We start from the raw sequence: 22,250 nt of genomic DNA on the forward strand, positions 1-22,250 counted from the left end.
ACAGTCTGGCCAACTTTACACAGTTATAATTTTTTTTGATGGTCCGGCCCCTTTGATCATAATAGTCAGTACTTTGTTTTAATGCTGTTGTTGCACATGTGGTTAATAAAGCCAGGCCCATTTTTAGACCTAATTCTTGCTAACATGGCTGTTGCTTATGGGGGTATTTTTAAAAATCCTGAGGACACAAGTTCATATATTTACGTCTACATCAGTCATTGTACATGTAGGTCAGTTGTGCTAGACATAGGCAGTACCTGTCTGAACATAGGTACCACCAAAAAAACCAAAACTTGCTTCTGTGATGCTGGTTCCTGCAGTGTAAAGATACAAAACATGGTAGTCTTGTTTAAAAAGTTATAGGAACAATAAAAACGTTTTTATGGGTAGAAAGCTGCTATTTTTAGTCCGTTTGTATCCCTTACATGATCATTGTGCATCTTTTTGGGCAGGCTAATGTTTCCTCATCTTCTCAACACTAATGTGTTCCATAAGTTACAAAATGAAGATAATTTTATATTCATAGAGAACTGAAACTAGAGTTTGAGACCATAAACTCATGAGGAAAGTATTTAAAAAGGCCACAAATCGATACTTTATGTTGTGAACTTCTTTTTTTGTTTCTTCGATCCTGCTGGAAGTTAGAAAGATCGCAGTGTTGAATCTCTTCCTCATAGCATCTGTGGCTGTGGTTGTCTTTTATATACGGTTTATGACACTAACAAGACTGCTGTGTTCTTTCCTTTGACTCTGCCGAGGGAGGGGCGGGGGTCACCACGGGTGAGCAGAAAGAAAAAGAGACCTAGACCTCTGCACTTCTTTGAGAGCTTTAAAACATTAACACTCACGCAGTTCGTAAATGCTCTGACTGTTTTCCCACATTACTCACCGGTTCTGTTGGAGATGGGTCCAGATTTAAAAATGAAAGAAAAACAGCAAAGACTGCGCCTTGTGTGTGTGTGTGTGTGTGTGTGTGTGTGTGTGTGTGTGTGTGTGTGTGTGTGTGTGTGTGTGTGCGCGTGTGCGTGCGTACACTCTCCAGGGAGTATTACAGGCTGCAGCAGTTTGCAGTAATAGGAAATGCGCTGTGAGCTTGAACTTGCTCCCTCGATGAAGTTGATTCACAGAAATCAGGCCTGTTACGTTGTTGCTCAACCAGTCAGACATCTGCTGAATGTTTTTTCTTCTTCTGTTTTTTTCCCCTCCACAGACACACATGGTTCCTCAAAGATGCTCCTAGTCAGGCTCTCATTCATATTCACACAATAAATTCTTCTCAATGAGTCACTCTCTGCGCGAATGTTCACCAACACACACACCCAGAGTGAGAGTGACTGATAGCATTAGTTGTTGCACATCCGGTGCAGTTTTAACTCGCATTTGTAAATTAGTCTGCAGCTGCAGTCAATCTGCCTGTTGCTTTCTTGATTAACTGCATGCCGTGTTAAATGATAAAAAAACAACAACAACGTACAAATGTCTCTCTTCTTCTTTTTTGGGGCTGCAGATGCTCAGACTCTAGTGCAAAGCTCAAATATAATCTCTTTAGATCATTTTAAGTAGAAAGAAGCTGACAAAATGATAAAGAGATATTTTATTCTTCCTTTGATGAGCTGATGATATTCGAGCCACCGATTTATCACGCATCCCTGCTTCGGCACGATGCATGAGGTGGCGTAAAAGAGGCTGAGGTTGAGTCAAACAGAAAAACAAACAGAAATGTGGCACATAGATCAGATTTCAGATAGATCAAAGAAGGGGTATCGGAGGGGTCACATGTAGGTACGCACTCCCAGATAATCATCACCTGAATCCTCTGAGCTTTACAGTAAGTTTCACCTCATTGCTTGGCTGCCCAGGCTCAAGCTTTACTGTTGTGGTTCATTATCGAGGTGAGCTCTACAAATCCCCCTGCTCAGTGCTCAGCACCGAGACAGTCAGCGACTCACCGATCCACACTGAAGTATTTAGCAGATATTTCCCTCGGGAGTTGGTAGAGACCAAAAGCAGAGCTAAGACAGAGTGAATATTGAATTCAGCAAGACTTGAAATGAGCCATGATGTTGGCTCTGTGGCTGCCAGATGTGTTGGTAGCAACTGACCTATAAGGTGATGTTTAAAACTTGTGTTCACTGCCCCCAAGTGGCCAAAGAAAAGCAGGATTATTCAGTGCACAGTTTTGTCACTTCTTATTTCTAAATTAATAATCCATTTTTTAAACTTTGATTAATATTAGCTTTCAAACTCAGCTTCCAATTTGTTATCAGACAACATGATTATTTTCATACGAATCTTGTAAAAAAAAATCATTTTTTTGCATTGTTGTTTTTCTCTTAGACTGTATATTTATGTCATCTTTCTGGCTTTATCTCAATCTTTCTACAGGGGAAATTATTAGAAAGCCTGAAACTTGTAACGCTGATGTAAATTTCTGTGAACATACTCGACTGAAATACAGCTGCGGCAGCAATTTGGTGCGAGCTCCCTTTAATCGGTTCCTCTTGCACTGACTCAGGTTCTCTAAATGAGTCACATCCTTGACCTGTCTGCGTCATTGTGCTTTTTAGTGATAATATTAGACACTGTGGTTGAAACTCATAGCATTAAGGGTTGTGAGGGAGAAAGGTAACTATTCTTTTGATGATTGCGCTCCTGTGTTGTTTTATGCGTGTGCAAAAGATTAACATATGCATTCCTCGGGCTCATGCACTGTCACATGCGCTCAAACTCATGCGGTGCACAAAGCAGTGGAATTTGTCCTCCCTGCACTTTCTTTTGCCCTCCGTTCCTCCCTCTTACCCACCCACCCGATGCCGTGTCTTTTACTGTCTTGTCTGTTTCCTTTCGCTGCTTCTGCTCTCTCACGGTGCTGATTTAGTTAGCTTCCATTATTGTGCAAGTCTGTTTAATTACACAGTTTCACTTCGCGGGCAATTTGATGCTCTTCGTCTGGCTGGTGATGTGCTTTTCACAGGAACTGAACAGATCATGTGAAGAAATGCTTCACAGCATGGACTACACCGGAGTTCACTTAGTTGTGACGCATTTATTAAGGCACTTGCAGCACTAACTGCTGCACTTCGGAGATCCACTTCGTCTTGCAGTTCGACAGCATGGCTGACAAAGAAAACAAGCAGATACAAATACAGATGTCGAAGTGATGCAGATACAAATCACCATTTCTGGTCAAAACGTTAAAACAAAAAGCTGAATTTAATGCACAGATGCAGACAGTCATGCAGTCTGGAAACCCACAGGCTAACTTCTCGCATTGGCTATGAACACAGATTAATTTGATAAAGATAAATTGATGTCAGTGCTTTTGAGATTACATTTCTGCGTGTGCACTATTTACCTTCATGCAACCAATGCTCCCTTAAATATGTTTGCTTAGTATTTAAATGCACTGGCATTTATATAGCAGTATTTACCACTCAAAGCACCTGCAAGCCACATTTAGCCATTCAGTGCTTTCTTTTGTACACTTCACACACCTTATCTAGTTCTCATACCTGAAAAATTTGGAATCATCAGTAAAGCCAACATGTATGTCTTCTGAGCCGAAGGCCGAAGGAGAACATGCAAACTCCACACAGAAATATAACTTGGATTGTTGCAGAAATCTTGTCCCTTACATGAGACAGATTCAACAATTTAGGATTTGCGTTTTGAAACGTTTGTCAAACACAGCTGGGTGTGACAGATGTTAGCTTGGACTGAGGGGAGTTTGCGGGCCACACTTTTTAATAATTGTCAGATAAATCGATAAGGTAAAGAGTCACGAGTTGTCACTATAGCTTGTGATTACGTTCACTCTTAAATTTTGCTCTTTATCTCCAATTTTGGATTATTGTGAAAATAATCAGAAGTTCAATCCAGAACTTTGCTTTTCTCATATTCTGTTCTGTATGACCAAGTTTGCACTCGCACACATGCAGTAACAGAAACTAGTGATGAGAGCCGTGTTCTTCTTCATGACGCCTGACTACTAAATGTCAAGGTTTGACAGGATTTGACATTTCCAGTTGTCAAACATGAAAATACTGTATGCAGCTGACACGCTGTAGTTTTTAAACTTTTCATAGTAGCTGCTGATGTTCTTGTCTACATGTGTTTCTCTCAGTTGTCACTCAGCCTTCGTTTCAGCAGTGACTTCTGTCCCAGACATGCCGCGGGCACTTTACACATGGCTGACTGAGTCATTCGTCCATGCATGTGTGTTTGTTTATGCCGTTGGCTCTGTTACCACTCGTTTGGATGTAGGGGTTCGGAGGCTCTTCAGAGCTGTTTTAGTGGATTTTTTGTGTGTGTATCTGTTCAGCATTCTTTAAAAATAAATTTTTTCCCCCAAAAATGTGTCTTCGTGGATTGTTTTAAAAAATAAAAACTAAAGCGAGGTCCAGTGCAAACTGCTCCAGGTAAAGTATGTCACAAGTCAGCAACAGCTGTGTGGAGTCATATGAAAGCAGCCTGGGATGGAGTATTTTTGCTTTCAAGATCCTTTCGCATCATCATCCTTTTGTCCAGCTGGCTTCAGGTTCACCTGACTGGGAGGGGATTTTGAGAAGTTTAAAATATGTGTATTTTTTAATAATAATAATAATAATACATTTTATTTGAGGGCACCTTTCAGAAACCCAAGGTCACCTTACAAAAAACACAATTAATAAAAGGAACAGTAGTCATAAAATACATAAAATAAGTTACAATTTTAGTATATTGAAGCCTGGATCCTTTCTGCTTTTGTTGGTGGTTAATAAACTCGCAGTGTCATAAGTTCATGCTGAGGGCCTCGGGTCAAACAGCCACCAGAAAGCCCCTCATATCTCATTTAGGTTTCTTCAAACACAGCCAGCCTTCAAGCCCCGCTGCGGGAGCTTGCGTCACGCTCGTTTGTGTCCCGTGGTATTTTTAGCCTAATTGGTCAACATTAAAATAAATCTACAGAGGTGATCGCACAAGTGCAAACTGCCTCTAATCAAAATAGAAAAAGGCCCCAGTGCACAAACGAGTCCTTACTTGGCAGCCTTCTTAAATGTTACCCATGACAGCCAGATTGAGCTGAGTAGTACACAGTGTTGCATGACATCCTTTTTTGGGGGGCAATTTCCTGTTTGGAACAGTCTCTACTTCTCAGAAAAGGAAAACCAAATGAGTAACAAATCTACACAGACCATGAAAGTTTGACCACTGCACGCTTTAAGCTAAGTTAAAGAAGACGTTTGCGTGGAAAAAATGTTTCCATTTTGTTTAAAAGACGATGGGCTGATTGTGTTTTTCTTATAATACTTGAGTGTTGAAATGTGATGTATGTCACCGACACATCATCTGCTATGCAAAAACAATGGAGGTGAAAGGATTTTCTTTGAAAAACCAGGCTTCCTCGTACACTACCTGCAGCAACCCTGACCTGTTTCTTTCAAAGAATTTGGCACATGCTCATATCTGATGACTCATTTTGCACTTTTGATACTTGCACAAGCCCATTTAAAAATGTGTTAAAGATTATCAGGCCAGCTTATGAGGAAGGTTGACGGCGTGCATACAATTGTGAAACCCTTTTTTTTTCTCCGTTTCTTTCCCTTTTATGTGTTCATCAGAGGAATTACTCTCATGTATCAGACGCTAATTATGTACTCACTGTGTGTTTCAGGCCTCCAGTCCCAAGCTGACGACTCACTGCTCAGATATCCAAGAGGTCCGGCGTTGCAACCGGCTGGAGATGCCTGACAACTTTAACACGTTTGTTCTAAAGGTTTGTACACGATTACAGCTAAATGGAAAAATGATGCTTCCTAAGAGAAGCTGTAGTTTGGGACTCTGACCGCTGAGTTGTTTATATCCACATTGCTTAGATCTTCACCGTTCAGCCAGAACAGGATAAACACTGTCATTTCAAAACTCACGAAGTGGACTGACAAAGTAGACGTTGCTGGTTTGAAGTGAAACGATATTCCACCATAAAGTCTCTTTTTTTTACCCACCAGCTGCTCAGCTCTCCATCAAACATAAACCCACTCAAACAGACAGCGGTGTTGCTGCACTCCAGCCGTTTTTTTTTTATTTTATCTGCAGCGATATTTGAATGGCATTTTGTTTGTTTATCGAGCACATTCGTGCACAGCAGAGGATTACAGCCTTTGTTCACAGCGAAGAAGCAAACTACAAAGTTTTCACAGCCACAGGAGCGAGTATTTGATAGCGGTTTTGCACATCAGTGGTGAAAAGTGTTAACTTTCACTGTTGTCTTCTTTTTTAGTAAATTTAACAAAAAGCTCTCATGCCTTTGTTTTTTATTTCAAAAGTTCTGCTTCACCCAGAGGCTCTTGATATTGATAGTATCTCTCCTTACCAAGGAAATGCTTTCCTGTAGCAGGTGCAGGCAGCTTTTCTTTGTTTTTAATTGGAGCACAGTAAGCACACCTTCCCTCGAGCTATTTGCCTTTTTAACGGTAAACCTTTTGAAATTTAACAGAACATTTTGTTATGAGGGTTTTTTTTCTTCTTTGTACTTATTAAATTGCGGTGGTTACATTAGTATGCAGTGTTTTATTGCCCTGTGCTTTCCTTCCTGTTACACTATTAATTCTGTTGTAGTGAAAATAAACGAAAAAGCTCTAAGTAAGTGCAGAGGTTCAGGGCATTTTATGCATTTGCATCATGTCCATTTTGTGTAGCCTGTTTTTTTTTTAAGCATCTTTATCTCTGCAGGTTAATCGAGGTAGCCTGATATTTGAGACGGACAACGAGCAGCAGGTCAGCTCCTGGACCACAGAGCTAAAAGAGTGCATCAGCAGCAGGTGAGAGATGTGTAAACACAAAACAAGGACAGATGTTTGTGTGATCTGCCTTACACGTGTCTCATTTCTTTACCCGTTCTTTGTTTTTATGAGTGTAAATTGACTGAAGATCGAATCAAAAACTAAATATCACACAAGAGACTCAAAGTATATTCAGTCAAGCTCTGTAACGTCACAGAGGAGTAGCGACAGGTCTGCAACCCCCTGGTAACCTAGAGAAAACTTTGTTTATGGTTTAAAGTGTAGAAGATTACATTTATCAATCACATTAGTTATATAGTGCAGAACGAGCATTTTTATTCTCAGCTTGCTGTGGGTACTTCCTTGCTGTACTTTCACTTCTGAGTGGAAAGTGGAGACACACTGACATGCCAGCTTTGGCCAATCTCAGCTTTGTTGACTGATATCAGTACATTGGTAGTGTTAGGTAGCATTTTTAAAATGATATTTTTAAAAAGTCAAAAAATCTTACCTGCCAAATTGTTATTTTAAACACGAGCGTCAGCCCAGAAATTCACATCGCGAGAGGAAATATTTAACACTTGGCTGTTTTTAGTGTTTGTGGGTGTGTTGGATGTTTACTTGTCCTGAGGTATGTGTTTGCAAAAGGAAGTGAGAATAAATGTTGATGTATGTGCATATGTAGACAAACAGGTGTGTGTGTGTGCGGCCTCGAGCGTATTTATCTTTTCTTGAACTGCACAGTTTGTATTCGCTCTGGTTTGTCCGTACAGCTTTGTGCTGGTTTCAACTTTACTGCATTTGAAGTATTCCTCCTAACTGATCAGTCAACAGCACCATTAGTCAACTTAGTGCTCGCTGCACACCTTTGAGAGGTAACGTATGATGTTTAGAGGGAACGTGTAGCAGTAAATGTAGCTTTTCAAAGGTTAAAGTAGGAGACGGCTTTAAGAGCCCTGAAGGCCCTGTTATTAAGATCTTTCATGTGGTGCTTCATTTCCTATCAATTCTCTACTTTGCACGGAAAGAATGAAGAAATCTCTTTGAATTTTAAAGAAATGGGAAAAGTAAGAAGAGTAGAAGTCATGCAAGAAGACAGAATTATCAGTCATCTTCTAAAAGGAGATGCAGACCGCACTGTTGAAGCTACTTCTGTTAAGCAGTAATCAGTGCAAACTGTACTCACAGGAATACCCAATCCTGGAATAAAACTTAGTGGTACACAGGTTTTCTGTTTCTTGTTATAAAGACAATCTCTGTCTATTTGTGTGTGTCAGTGTGCGTTTCTCTGAAAGGAAGTGTGGGGGAGGTCTGAGAATCTCGGGGCATTTCTCGTTTCTGCAGATATCTGGAAGTGCACACACTCTAAAAACAAACAAACAATGAACTTAGAAAAAGAACTGCCGTTAAATTTGAATAAATGTCTTAAAGTAAGTACATGTTAGATTCTTCAAGGCTTTGTTTAGAGCCGCAGCTGGCCTGCATGTTGCATTAATTGAATGGAAGCAGCCCACAAATGCGTTGGAGCTGGAAGATGTTCAGATGAAAGAAGGGCTGTTCAGAAACAATCATATGATTCTGGATCAACTTTTGCTGCAGTGTTGCGTTAAAAATAAAATAAAGGACGTACAGAAATAACAGTCCAGTGTTGTAAAATCAAGTGTGTAATACTTTGCATCTGATAATCCTTTGAATGCATTATCTGGACCTTTGAAAACAGCTTGTTTTTGTCTAAATTCTCACTAATATCATCTAAAAGCTGGTTTAGTTTTTGTAACTTCACCAAGCAACACTTGGATCATCGTGACTCTGCAGTGCTGTTCAGACACGCCTCAAATGTAAATATTAATTTTTACAATTACACTTGAGCTTTACTTTCACGGTCCAGATACCAAATCTAACAAAGCATTGTTTCTTATGTGAAGCAGAGTCATTCTTAATCCTTTTAACAGCATCCATACTTTTCCTATCAGTACAACTCACAATGTCTACTGTGGAAAAGGCTTGTTGTCCAAAAGTCCGTGGTTTTATTTGTGCGATTCATCATGCAGAGACTACAGAGGACCTCAAAAGGCACACAACACTTGGTGAGACATCAGGGAAGCAGTGTGAGGGAAATAAACTCGCATTTTTCTTCAGATGTGGTAGGTGTAGCGTGCTTTAAGTGTGCTGAGGGCTAAATTTTATTCCTTGAAGATTTGCTGACTGTGTGAAATGATGTCCATACTCAGGGAAAAAATGATTGTCACAAAGATAGAAGAACAAGAATGGACACACACACATACACAGTGAGAAGTAAAGTCTTCCTGTTATTCATTGCTCTGCAAACTCAAGTCAGCATTTAAGCAGGATTTTACTCCAACTTCCTTCTTTAACCTTCCCGTTCTCATCTGTCGGGAAGCGGCACACACAAGCGGCCCAGATATACCACTTGTGTGTGCGTGTATGAGAGAGAGAGCGAGCAGTGAAACAGAAGAAATGTAAGTTCAGATCTCAACTGGACTCACTTCCCGTCTGTGGCTTTGTTTGCCTTCAGCCTGCAGACTCACCTCACCAGCACATCCTTGTGAGGACCCTCAGTAGTGTAATGCATTTCCTAGCCTGCTGGTAAGCAGATAGAAGTCTGTAGGCAATGTTTGGCCTTCTGTCAAAAATATTAGGCCCCACTTTTTCATTATTTTATTTTGTAAAAAGCTCAACTTTCAGTTTTTATACTGTGCGTCTAACTGTTTGCATAATGTCCCAGAAATTCAACAGTAGTTGCAAATGTAGAAGTTGGTTGCCTGATATTGTGCAACTCTTTAACCAGTTTGTGTAGTACACTATGTCTTGACGCGTACTCAAATACATCTGCTGATTCGGAGTGTTAAACATTAAAGCTGCAGACAGCTTACAGTTTTTAGATTATGTCATCTTGGCTGTTGAGCTGTGATATGCAAACTGCATTGAAGTCGTTCTGGGGGTCCATTCTAACAACATGGAGCCACGCCAGTGACATTTTTGATATGTTGTAGATTAGTTTGAAGCTGACACAGTGTCTAAGCTCACAACTCAGTGTTACGTTCAAGTCCACAGCTGCAAAGTCCTGAAGGGCTTTCAATGTAGCGCTTCACTTTATAAAAGCCCCACCAGTGAAATGGGGAGACCGCAGCTTACATATTGAGGTTTGATGACGATGCAGGTCAAGTGAATAAGGTCGCAGTCACACACTCCTAGAGATCGATCTATGAACATCTGCCAACCACTGCTTGTTAGGGAAAAATGAGTATTTCCCAACCAGTTGCGAGTTGCTGTTGCAGGTTCACCTTCAAATTAAGAGCTGCACCTTTTGGTGGCTCCAGTGCTGATTGCACAACTTTTACTTTGAAGGAGAACCTTCTCATTTTTGTTATGCATTGCACTTTTTCAAGTTCTACTACAGCTGACTTAGTACTTAGTGAATTTTTGCGGGCAAACATGAAAAGCTACAGACAGCCACGGCAATCCGCCAGCAGCCAAAGCAGACACTAGAGCCAGAAACCTCCAGGAAACACTGCCAACCAGTCGGGGAATACACATTTTTCCATAGCAATATGTGATTATATCGCATCCATTATGACAAACAGCTGTTTGGTTACAAGAGAAATCTCAAAAAACAAATGACAATTTGCAAAACAATTTGCATCTCAGTCACAAATATAGAGTAATATTATAGAAGTATAGTATTAAATTAGCTATTTTTAATAGCTAGCAAGTAAAGGCTAAGACTCTTCTTTTGGGTCGAAAATTGGTCGACGCATCGGGCAGTGGACGACCCGAGGGCTTTTCTCCACTGTCGTCATTAAGGGTTGCCGATCATCATCTTCGCCCTGATTCAGTCGATACTGAGATTCACTTGCTGTTTCCGTAGCAATTGGAGTTTTTACAGGGTGGGGTTGCTAGCCCCACGCCCAACCCTCCTCCTTTCTCATCTGGGCTTGGGACCGGCAATGGCAGAGACTATTGGCCCAGCTTCTATATGAATTTGACTCGTACCGTATGGACATCTTGGGCATCTCAGAAATGCGATGGGCAGGAAGTGGGAAGATGGTTAGTGATGGAAAGATGGTGCTCTACTCTGGCCATGCCCAAGACCATGCACGTGGCGTGGGCTTCATCCTCTCGCGACGTGCAACAACATCATTGCTGGCCTGGAAGCCCATTTCAGACCGCCTAACCTTAGCTCGTTTCCAAGCTAGGCATGTGAAAGTCACAATTCTTCAAGTATATGCTCCAACAGAAGAGGCTGACGATACTGACAAGGATGGGTTCTATGCGATGCTCCAGGATGCCATTGACAACTCCCCGCGTCATGATTTGCTGATCGTGGGCGGAGATTTCAACGCGCAAATAAGCAGTAACCGGGATGGCCTGGAATCGACTATCGGCCCGTTTGGAATCGCAGCAATGACAAATGAAAACGGTAGGCGGCTGATCTCGTTCTGTGCGGCAAACCTGCTGACCATCAAGAACACCTTCTTCGGCCACAAGCGGATACACAAGGCGACGTGGAAGGCCCCCGGTGGCAGATATACAAGCGAGATCGACTACATCTGCATATCATCCCGCTGGGCATCCACCATTAGCGATGTTAGAGTGTGGCGTGGAGCCGACATTGACTCGGATCACTGCCTGCTAATTGCCAAATGTAAACTTCACCTGAAGCGCCTCCAACCACGACTGCAGCGGCCAAGTCCTTTTAACATTCAACGCCTAAAAGATGCAAATACGGCAGCAGAATTTCAACTCGAATTGAGAAACCGCTTCCAGCTCCTTGCTGCGGAAGGAAATAACAAAAATCCAGATACACCCTGGGATGAGCTAAAAGAGGCTGTGGTCGGTGCAGCAGAATCGAAGATTGGTCGCCGACGGGGCGGCTTTAAGGAGCGCTGGATCTCCGACCGTTCATGGGAACTTATAGATCAACGTCGCTTGGCAAAGTCAGTTCGGGACCAGGTGGCCTTTGACCCACATGCTTCTGCAGACCAGCGTGAGAGGGCCATGGCCACCTACCAAGACCTTGCCCGACAGGTCAAACGCAGCTGCCGGCGTGACAGGCGTGAATGGATCGAAGCTAAAGGCATCGAAGCCCAAGAAGCAGCCGATCGGAACGACACCCGAACCTTATATCGCATTGTACGAGATCTAACTGGGGCTCGTGGTGGCCGCGGTGTTCCAATCCGAGACAAAAATGGACGTGTCCTCCTTACTGCAGCTGAACAAGAACAACGATGGGTTGAACACTTCCGTGATACTCTGAACCAACCTGAGCCACCCCAACGGTTCGAGGCCGAAGACCTGGCACCTTCCATGGATCTTCTTCCTGTCGATATCGGACAAATCAGCATCACTGAAGTCAAGACAGCGATCCGACTCCTCAAGAGTGGAAAGGCCGCAGGCCTGGACGAAATCCTCGCCGAAATGCTGAAGAATGGTGGACCCCATCTTGAAGCCGCCCTTACAAGACTCCTAAACGCCTGCTGGTCAACATCACATGTACCCGATGATTGGACAAAAGGCACCATTATCAAACTTCCAAAAAAAGGTGATTTGGGTGACTGTAACAACTGGCGGGGCATCACGTTGCTGTCGGTACCCGGGAAAGTGTTTTGCCTCGCTCTTTTGAATCGGCTACGACACGCTGTGAACGAACGATTGCGAGAAGAGCAGGCTGGGTTTCGGAGTGGCCGGTCATGCGTCGAGCAAATCTTCACCCTCCGCATGATCATTGAACAAACATTGGAATACCAAAAGAAGATTTCTATTAATTTCATTGACTTCGTCCACCGGCCGACTCTATGGGCTATCCTACGCCACTATGGAGTCCCTCAGCAGTTTGTAGATGCCTTTCGTTGTCTCTACTCCAACTCCCGTTGCTGCGTCCGGACGGATGACGGCTGCACAGCCTTCTTCAAGATCAATACTGGCGTCCGACAAGGATGCGTGCTATCCCCTTTCCTCTTCCTGTTGGTAATTGACTTCATCATGCGACGATCAGTTGACCAAGCTGACATCGGTGTGCCCTGGCACGAAGCGCGTAATCTCACTGACTTGGACTTCGCAGATGACATCGCCCTGCTGGGCTCGACTCAGGAAGACCTCCAAAAGTTGACCGCGGCCCTGCAGAGGGAGGCAACGAAAGTTGGATTAAGAATCAGCGCCAAAAAAACCAAGGTACTCCGAGTTGGCTATGCACGTGCCCGCATTCCTGTCATGATCAACCAACAACGTGCTGAAGAGGTGGAGAATTTTACATATCTTGGCAGCATCATCTCGAATGACGGGGTCTCTGATCGGGATGTCGACGCCAGAGTAGGGAAGGCAGTTGGTGTCCTGCGACGTCTCCAACCTATTTGGAACTCGACCTCCCTGAATGTAAGGGTCAAGATCAGACTACTGAACTCTATAGTCTTCCCTACTGCACTTTACGCTAGTGAAACCTGGCGCTCAACAAGTGCAATTATTCAACACCTGAACGTGCTTCAACAAGGTGGCTTGCGGCGAATCCTGAGAATTTCCTACCGGGACCGAATAACAAATGAGGAGGTCCTACAAAGAGCAGGCACCCGCCCATTAGCCGATGTTGTTGCAGAAAGGCGCTTTCGCTTTGCGGGACATATTTTACGCCTACCCCCTCATCGCCCAGCTAAGATTGCCATGACATGGCGTCCACGCACTGGCAAGCGAAAGCAAGGCCGACCAAAGACCACATGGCGTCGAACATTTATGGACGATCTGAGAACTGTCGACATTGCCTGGGACGAAGCTGAAGCAGTCGCTGCTGACCGACATCGATGGAGATCACTAGCTGCCCGATGCGCCGCTCGGCGTAGGAGGAACTAAGTCTAAGTCTAAAGGCTAAGACTACCAAAGAGGGTTCAAATAATCGCTTTTGTGACAAGTAAATAAATCAAAGACCAGACTAAATTCTCACAAAGACATCTATGCAGTAACAATGAAGCGTCTTAGCAGCTTTTCATCACCGTGGTTATGTACACCCAGGGCTGAATCCGTGCTATTGGAACTGTGGTCCAACCTAAATGTGACTAAGGCGTGGTGAAATAATCCCAAGCAAAGTCTACAGACAGAATAACATTCGTGTGTGTATAATCTGAGTCTGCTCTTGTCTTTCAGGTCAGTCAGCGTGGATCTGGAGCCCCTCCCTTCCCCGCCTGACACTTCTGCCCCAGCCAATCACAGAGGGAGCTCAGAGCCAGAAAGTCAGAGTCAGCGTGAGTACTGGGATGAGGGGACGTTACCTCGGCGACACATCCTCTGATAATCAGAGTGTTGCTGTGTATTTCAGTTCAAAACTGTTATTTTTTTATTTCTGAGGTTTTGTTTTATCCTGTTCGTTCACACGTGGGTACCCAGAGATAAAGTAACTACACGAGAGGAAGTGCAAACATTTAGTTTATTTCTGTTTTGCTCTCCTTTAGCTCTGCTTTTAGTCTCTACAACAACATACTCCTGTTCGTCTGCTATAAGCACTCCTCTGTCTTTAACTGGGTGGTCACTGGGTTTCTGGTGTGTTTTTAGAGCTTATTTGCTCTCTTCAGCAGCTCAAAGATAAAAACAGACAAGCAGGTTGGCTGAACACAGAACCAGTGTTTCACAGTGAACACTGAACCATTACAGTTTACACAGTATTGATTATTTCAGCCAGTTTTGCACATTCGGACAGAAACAAACACATTCGCCGTCTTTGATCATCCCTACAGCTCCTGTCACCTTCACACTGCCAGAGCAGGTAATCCAGAAGACAGATCACTTCCTGTTCTCCTACCCCTGGTTCCACGGACCCATCTCTCGCGTCAAGGCGGCCCACCTGGTTCAGAGCTCCGGGCCAGAGGGACACGGGGTGTTTCTGGTCCGACAGAGTGAGACACGCAGGGGCGACTACGTCCTCACCTTCAACTACCAGGGAAAAGCAAAGGTACGGATCAGTATGTGGGTACAGTTGTGGTTGCAGTTGAGGATTGTCTTTTGAAACCCAAGTTGTTTTGTTTTTTTCCATCTGGAAACGTGAAAATTGTGCAGACACAGGAAGCATTACACAAGCATAGATAAACAAGTGTGCACACTGAGCACTGTGGTTAGGAAAAGAATTCACTTCAGCCAACGTGAAACGTCTGTTTCCTCATCTTTTTTCCCTCTTTCCTCTCTGCAGCACCTGCGCCTCTCTTTGACAGAATGGGGTCAGTGCAGGGTGCAGCACCTGCGCTTCCCATCTGTTATGGACATGCTCAGTCATTTCAGACTCTTCCCTATCCCACTGGAGTGTGGAGCCGCCGGTGCTGTCACTCTGTCCCGCTTCGTAGTGGCGGGTTCCACCCCGCCTTCACAGGGTGAGACTCGTGGATTTGGACCTCATTCAAATAATAATGTGTACCAACGGTGTTATCGCTGAATTAGTAGTGTGATGCACACACGTTTAAAGGCAGTACACCCGTACTTATACAAATTAAAGGAGCAGCTTCTCCAGTAGTTTGTGGTTGTGCTCCACTGCAGTTTGTAGTACCTCCGCGAATCAGTGCACATCGGAAATTCAGACTGAATAAAGAGGTTTTTAGTTTTTATATAATCAACTTCTACAGCTCATGTTTGCTGATTTATTTCCTCTTGTTTCCCTCAGGTCAGCTCTCAGGCGCTTTCCTCGTCCCGTTCTCCCTCCATCGCTGGAGCTCTGAGCCCAGCTTGGCTCACTGCAGCCTGGCTCGCAGCTCCAGCCAGCCCCCTTCCTCCTGCTCCACCAACACCACGGCCAGCACCAGCTTTTCCACTTCCAGCTCCTTTTCCCAGTCTGGAATCCATTCTTTTACCCGCACCGGCATGGTCCCCGAGCCCACGCTGTCAGCCCCGCCTCCACTCCGTCGGAGCGAGTCGGTAGGAAGGAGGAACCTGCTACGCCACCCCAGCACCCACGCTCCCATCATCCCTCAGCGGGACTCAGACTATGAGCTGGAACCTGACCGCGGTCGCAAGCGGGCAATAGACAACCAGTACATGTTGCTCTGACCCCGCTGAGTCAAACACCTGCAACACCTCTGAACGACAGCAGACACCTGTGAAGCTGACACACTCAGACACACACAAACACACTTGTGTTTGCTTGTCGCTCCCCTCCCACAGGTATATAACCTGATTGCAGCAGACTCATGAACTTGAGTGAAGAAGTCTTTGTCTGATGAATGCATACCACTGTGTATGTGGAAACACACACAAACACTCACTTTGTGCGTGTGTGTGTTTACCAGTGTCAGACCCTCACATCCTCCACCCAGACTGTCCACAGTGAATGTATTTTCGGAGCTTTATAACAGAGCTGATTATTAATGTTGAGGTTCTCTGTGAGAGTGGGAGAGTCAAATGACTATTGACCTAAAGCCCAGGCAGAAAATAGTTTTCTATATTTCTATTCTGGTCATTTTTATAGAGGTGCACTTGTTTTCATTTCTTTGGCACTTAACCAGAACTGATGGGAAGGCACTCCCTGCAAAATTGGTTAATTTAAAATATTTAAAAGACATTTACTCTCCACACAAAGTTTCCAGTGTGGAGCAAACTCTCACCTTTCTTTCTTTTTTTGTACACAGACAAAGAGCGCTCATTTTAGACCATTATTACATTAGATATTCTCCCACTTGTGCTTTATTATGTATTGAAGTATATCTTCAGTGCACTTTGAAAGCAATGTGTATTTTTTCTATGCACAGATACTTTTGTAGAAAAATAATAATGATTTTTATTTTTTTTTACAGTCAAAAAGGGGAAACTTTTGTTACATTTTGCTAAAAATGGATTGAGCACCGCTTCCACTCCTTCAAACTTACAGAGAAGAACGGATTCAGAATCAGATTTTCATCACCGCTCTTTAATTTTTACCCTAAATCTAAGTTTGAGTTGTGCATCTGGATGTGACCGTTTATGCGAGAATAAAGCAAGTGTGTGGTGTTATGTTGAATTTTGATCACCTAAGGCAGTTATACTCAACTTATGGGTAGGTCAGGGTCACTTTGAGTGTCAGCTGGAATATCTGCCCTTTCAGATTTACTAAATAAAAAGGACAGACAAGGTTCCGGCTCTTTAATTGTACCCAAAGCAGCTACAGCTACAATCCAGCTGCTGAATGCCTTAAAAGATATTATTTACTTGTAATATAGTCAAGTATTTTAAAAATAAACTATTTTACAAGAGAGTAAATTATTACTTATAATTATAATTACTTATATAACAACAAAGCACCACAGAAATCATTTCTGCCACAAAATCAGAGAAGCTGGAGTGATAAAGTAACAAGAGAATTTTAATATGTCGCCATCCTGCAGCCGTGAACGGTGGGTTTAGATGGTCTGTGGATATTATTACAAGCACTTTTTAAGAGTTTGAAGTTTCAACTGAATGAACGACAGAAAATTGTACTTCTGCTCTGGTTTATATGCTATAAGATGTGACGTGTAAACGTTTTCCTCCATTGTCACAGGTTTACAGGTCGCAGGCATTTAAGAGCTCATAAAACAACCTTTAACAGCAATAACTCTGAGTGATTGTTTGCTGGATCAGTTTCTCTCACAGTTGAGGAGCAGTTTTTATCCCACTCTTCTTTTGTGGCCATTCATTGTGCACACCTCCCATATGGAAAAGATATATATAAATCTTATAAAGGTTGTATCTGTCTTGTGTGAAACTTGTATGAAAAGCATACAAGAGTGAAAACAGATATAAGATCCCTTGAAAAATTATATAATGATAATGATATAATGATACTTACTAAAACAATATATGAAAGAAATAAGAAAGTGGCCACTTTCATGAGTAAATCATATACGTTTTTACTATCTCTTTTCCATATGGGCTCTGTTCAGGACCCACTGCAGTATTTCAGGCTGCTGTGGTTGGGATCGTCGACCTGTTGCACGATCCAGTTTCAGTCAAGCTTTAGCCTTCACACAGTGGCCTTACATTTGGCTCTAGAATACTTTGGTATAGAAAGGAGTTCCCGGTCGACTCAGTCGATGCTTGAACGTTGGCGTGACAGCTTTGTGCAGGCGTGCTGTGTTTGGCTTTCATCAAATGTGGCACTGACTGTGGCATCTTTTGATCCACAAGTCTTGTGGTTTGCTCAGATGCTCCTTTGCAAACCTAATCTGTGTGCTGACATGTTCCCTTTAGAGAGAAGAGGTTGTCTCCTTCCAAACAATTCATACTTGTTCTGTCATGGACTTTAACATTAAGAAATGTTAAAGGTGCTATGGAGGTGCTCACACTTGCAGACGATCAGTTAAGTGTGTTTAATTTGCTTCTTACTTTCTTAATTACTATGGAAACAATAAGGGTCTTCTTAGTTTTTCTGCATAGAGTAATGTGTGATTTAAGCGGTCTCTTTATGTTTTTTCAGCAATACCTTCACTGCATTTTACTGATTTTGTGGCATGAAACGATTTACCAAAATAAGACTTGGCACTCCAATGTGAATTTTGCACTTGTATGTCAAAAAAAACAAAGACATAAACTTGAATGGCTTCACTTCAAAGAGCACAACAGGGGGGGAACTTTATGTGCAGACCAAAACAAAGTAGTTATTGAGTCAAAGTCGGGCATTTAACACAAGTCTGATTGATTTATCCTTCACGTTGTCTGGAGTCTCAACCTTTTTCCAATCAGTTTTGCATCGGGCTGTTAATCCAGCATTAAACCCTTAATGCTCCGGAAAAACTGAGGTGGCTCAGTTAATATTAACATGTGCTTTCCTGATTTGGGGGAGGAGCGTCATGTTCTTATCTGTATTTTTTACACTCACAGCATTAATTTTTTTTTTTTTTCGTATTTTCTGTGTGACTTCACCACAGCAGCTAAAAACCAAGGAATGGCTGTGAAGTTAATGTCTTTTTTTTTACACTATATGTTATTTGTAATAGAATTTGTATGTTTATATCATAGAAGAAGTTTGGTTTCAATCAGCAAAGCTTTGAAAGTGTCACGAGATGTTAGACACCAGTGATCGGACGCTGTTCCTCTGTCCTCCAGCTTCATGTTTTTGTGCACTTAAACTGGATTTAATCGATAACATAAGGTGCCTTGTGAGTTTGTCATCATAGCTTTTGTAAGGTTTATCCCACCAGTTGAAAGTGCACTGACTATGCCAGGTGTCAACTCAGGTGTAAATTTTATTGCTGTGAGCGGACTTAAAAAAAAAAATCTCATTCCACCACATTGAGTTTCTTCAAAGGGCATCTAAACAGCTGATTTTTACCCCAGACTTTATGGTGTTCTCGTTTTTCACACGCCAAACATGAAATGTCATGTTTCCTGTAATTTTTACTTTATTTTTATTTTAATAATTGAAGCTTCAGTGCCACTAGCAGCAGGATTTCTTGGGGAATGGTGTTGTAGGACTTGTCTGTCTTCTAACCTTGCTTTAACACTAACTTTAGCAGATGATTTTAGGTTTACTTGCAGTAAATCTGTGCTTAATATATGGTTTAGATATGATTCTGTTTGTCTCGCTGTCCTCTTAATTATTGCAGTTTGCTGGAGAGGTTTCTTTCCTTTTTTTTAAATAAGAGAAAAAGAAAAATGCAACTTGACTCCCTCCTTGTCACGATCAGAGCGAGATCGTCGTCATTACTCCTCTAATAACAAGTCAGCTTTGTCTACCAAAGGAATATTTGTTACAATGGTTGTGTAGTTCTCTTTAATGTAATCATCATGATAAAGACTGACATCTTTCAAGGGGAACAAAAACAAGAATGTTTTTGGCAAAAGTACGGTTGGTCTTCCTAACTTTTATGTTGCTCAAAGTCAAAACAAATCACCTTCTCCATCAACACCTCTGTTTCTCTTCTGCTAAACGAAAGCAACGGTAACAGTAACTATTTTTAAAAATATACCAGTCCCCTCTCTTTGCTGATTTCCCTTTAAGGGAGAATGACTGTGCCTTTTGCCAGAAAGCTGCTGTTGCTTTTCCCCTTTTTAATTGTTGTTGTTGTTTTTCCTCTCCAGAGCTCAGGGTGTGATTGTGTAGTGCAATATCTGAGAGATGCCCCGTGCTTCACACCTTCATGTTTGTAGCTAGGGAGCGATCAGAAGCTTGGATGGATGGCTTTCGGTGTTTTCACCTGGTCATAGATTGAAGTAAAAAATAGCCAATGACTGCCCAAGATCCTGGGAAAACATGCTATGTTAGAAAAAATAAACAGGGCTACCGCATATTTCTGTTGCTTCATGGCTGATATTTGCAGGAATCGAGATAATGCAAGAGAAAATCCCCATGTACCTCAGGGGTCTTTTAATCTTTAACATCTACTCCAGAAATGCCCCCACTCACCCCCCCAAATCCATGTTTTATTTTTTTAATGTCCAGTAGATGAATGTCATGTGTTCTCAATACTGTTCATCCCGTTTTGTTTTGTTTTTTTAACTCAGCACTGTAAACATTCCAGTTTAACCCATCATCCCTTCTACAGTCAACGAAAACCACCTTTGAAAATCTGTCATTGTGTTTGCATCCCTTTCAGCATCTAAATTATATTAAATATATATCAACTGTATATTTGACCCATTTTTTAAAATAAACCCAACCAAAAAAAAAAAAAAAAATGGTGTGGTTAGTTTGTGTATCTGATGTTTGTCTTTGTTCATCACAAAGAACAAAGTTGGCAAATGCGACATGGTGGCATTTCTGTTTTACAGCTGTAAGATACAGAGATTACAGTGACTACACTTACCTGACACTTTGTTGGGTACATCTGTTCACATGGCAACAAATCAGAATCAGAAAGGGGTTTATTGCCAAATGTTGAGCAGGTTTACAACATTAGGAAATTGCTGCGGTGCTTCAGTGCAAACATAGTGTCATAAATAGCACTTAAATAGACATGAAAAAATAAAAGTAGGGATAAGAATTAAGAGTGCTACGTAGAAAGATATATACATGAGTGCAGGTGGTGATCAGTGCCAAACATGAAATGATGCAGTGACACAGCGTAGGGTCATGTGTTAGTGGTGGGAACAGTCATATGGTTATTGTTCATGTGTCCAACAGCAGAAGGGAAGAAACTGTTCTTATGGCGAGAGGTTCTGGTGCGAATGGACCGGAGCCTCCTGCCTGAGGGGAGCAGGTCAAACAGACTGTGTCCAGGGTGAGAAGGGTCAGCTGAGATCCGGGCTGCACACCGCAGTGTCCTGGAGGTGTACAGGTCCTGCAGAGATGGGAGTCTGCAGCCAACCACCTTCTCAGCAGAGCGCACAACACGCTGCAGTCTCTGTTTGTCCCTGATAGTGGCTCCAGCGTACCACACGGTGATGGAGGAGGTGAGGATGGACTCGATGATTGCAGTGTAGAATTGCATCATCGTCCGTGTTGGCAGGTTGAATTTCTTCAGCTGCCTCAGGAAGTACATCCTCTGCTGGGCTTTCTTGATGACGGAGGTGATGGTGGGCTCCCACTTCAGGTCCTGGGTGATGGTGGTACCCAGGAAGCGGAACGAGTCCACAGAGGTGATGGGGGTGTCAGTCAGGATGATGGGGGGGAGTGGGGCTGTGTGCTTCCTGAAGTCCACAATAATCTCCACTGTCTTCTGGGCATTCAGCACCAGGTTGTTGTGGCTGCACCAGGACACCAGACGTTCAACCTCCCTCCTGTAGGCAGACTCATCCCCGTCAGAGATGAGCCCAATAACGGTGGTGTCATCTGCAAACTTGATTAGCTTGACAGACTGGTGGGTGGAGGTGCAGCAGTTGGTGTACAGGGAGAAGAGCAGGGGAGAAAGAACACAGCCCTGAGGGGAGCCGGTGCTGATGGTCCGGGAGTCCGAGACATTCTTTCCCAGCCTCACATGCTGCTTCCTGTCCGTCAGGAAGTCAGTGATCCACCGGCAGATGGGATCAGGCACATTCATCTGGGAAAGCTTGCCTCGGAGATGGTCTGGAAGGATGGTGTTGAAGGCAGAGCTGAAGTCCACAAACAGGATCCTGGCGTAGGTTCCTGGGGAGTCCAGATGCTGCAGGATGAAGTGTAGGGCCATGTTGATGGCGTCGTCTACAGACCTGTTGGCTCTATATGCAAACTGCAGGGGGTCCAGGAGGGGGGCCGTGAGGGTCCTGAGATGGGAGAGAACTAGGCGCTCAAATGACTTCATGACCACAGATGTCAGAGCCACGGGTCTGTAGTCATTTAGTCCTGTGATCCTAGGTTTCTTGGGGACAGGGATTATGGTGGAGGACTTGAAGCAGGCAGGCACATGACATGCCTGCAGTGAGGAGTTGAAAATGCCAGAAAACACTGGGGCCAGCTCGTTTGCACAGTGTCTGAGGGTGGCAGGAGACACACCGTCTGGGCCGGGAGCTTTCCGAGCATTCAGACTCTTAAACTGCTTCCTCACATCTGCTTCATGAATATGAAGAGTTGTGGTGGGAGGAGGTGGTGTGAAATCCTCTTTTGTGTGGGGTGAGGAGGGGGGTGTTGTAGGT

The 22,250-nt window shown here is 43.2% G+C and overlaps 1 protein-coding gene across 5 annotated transcripts in view; it reads left to right on the forward strand.

Moving 5' to 3' along the window:
* The window catches only part of sh2b3 (SH2B adaptor protein 3), a 65,431-nt gene extending 47,991 nt beyond the window's left edge, over positions 1 to 17,440 (forward strand). For 4 of the 5 annotated variants that reach the window (XM_026186225.1, XM_026186222.1, XM_026186226.1 and 1 more), the window contains exons 3-8: positions 5,654 to 5,755; positions 6,712 to 6,800; positions 13,914 to 14,011; positions 14,501 to 14,715; positions 14,950 to 15,127; positions 15,415 to 17,440. In XM_026186225.1, the coding sequence (XP_026042010.1) occupies positions 5,654 to 5,755; positions 6,712 to 6,800; positions 13,914 to 14,011; positions 14,501 to 14,715; positions 14,950 to 15,127; positions 15,415 to 15,797 (1,065 nt within the window). In that variant the 3' untranslated portion in view covers positions 15,798 to 17,440. The remainder of the gene's footprint in view (positions 1 to 5,653; positions 5,756 to 6,711; positions 6,801 to 13,913; positions 14,012 to 14,500; positions 14,716 to 14,949; positions 15,128 to 15,414) is intronic. The other variant, XM_026186227.1, reaches the window with a different exon arrangement.
* The last annotated feature ends 4,810 nt before the right edge of the window (positions 17,441 to 22,250 follow it).

Source organism: Astatotilapia calliptera, chromosome 12, assembly GCF_900246225.1.
Source record: "Astatotilapia calliptera chromosome 12, fAstCal1.2, whole genome shotgun sequence".
Lineage (NCBI taxonomy): Eukaryota > Metazoa > Chordata > Actinopteri > Cichliformes > Cichlidae > Astatotilapia > Astatotilapia calliptera.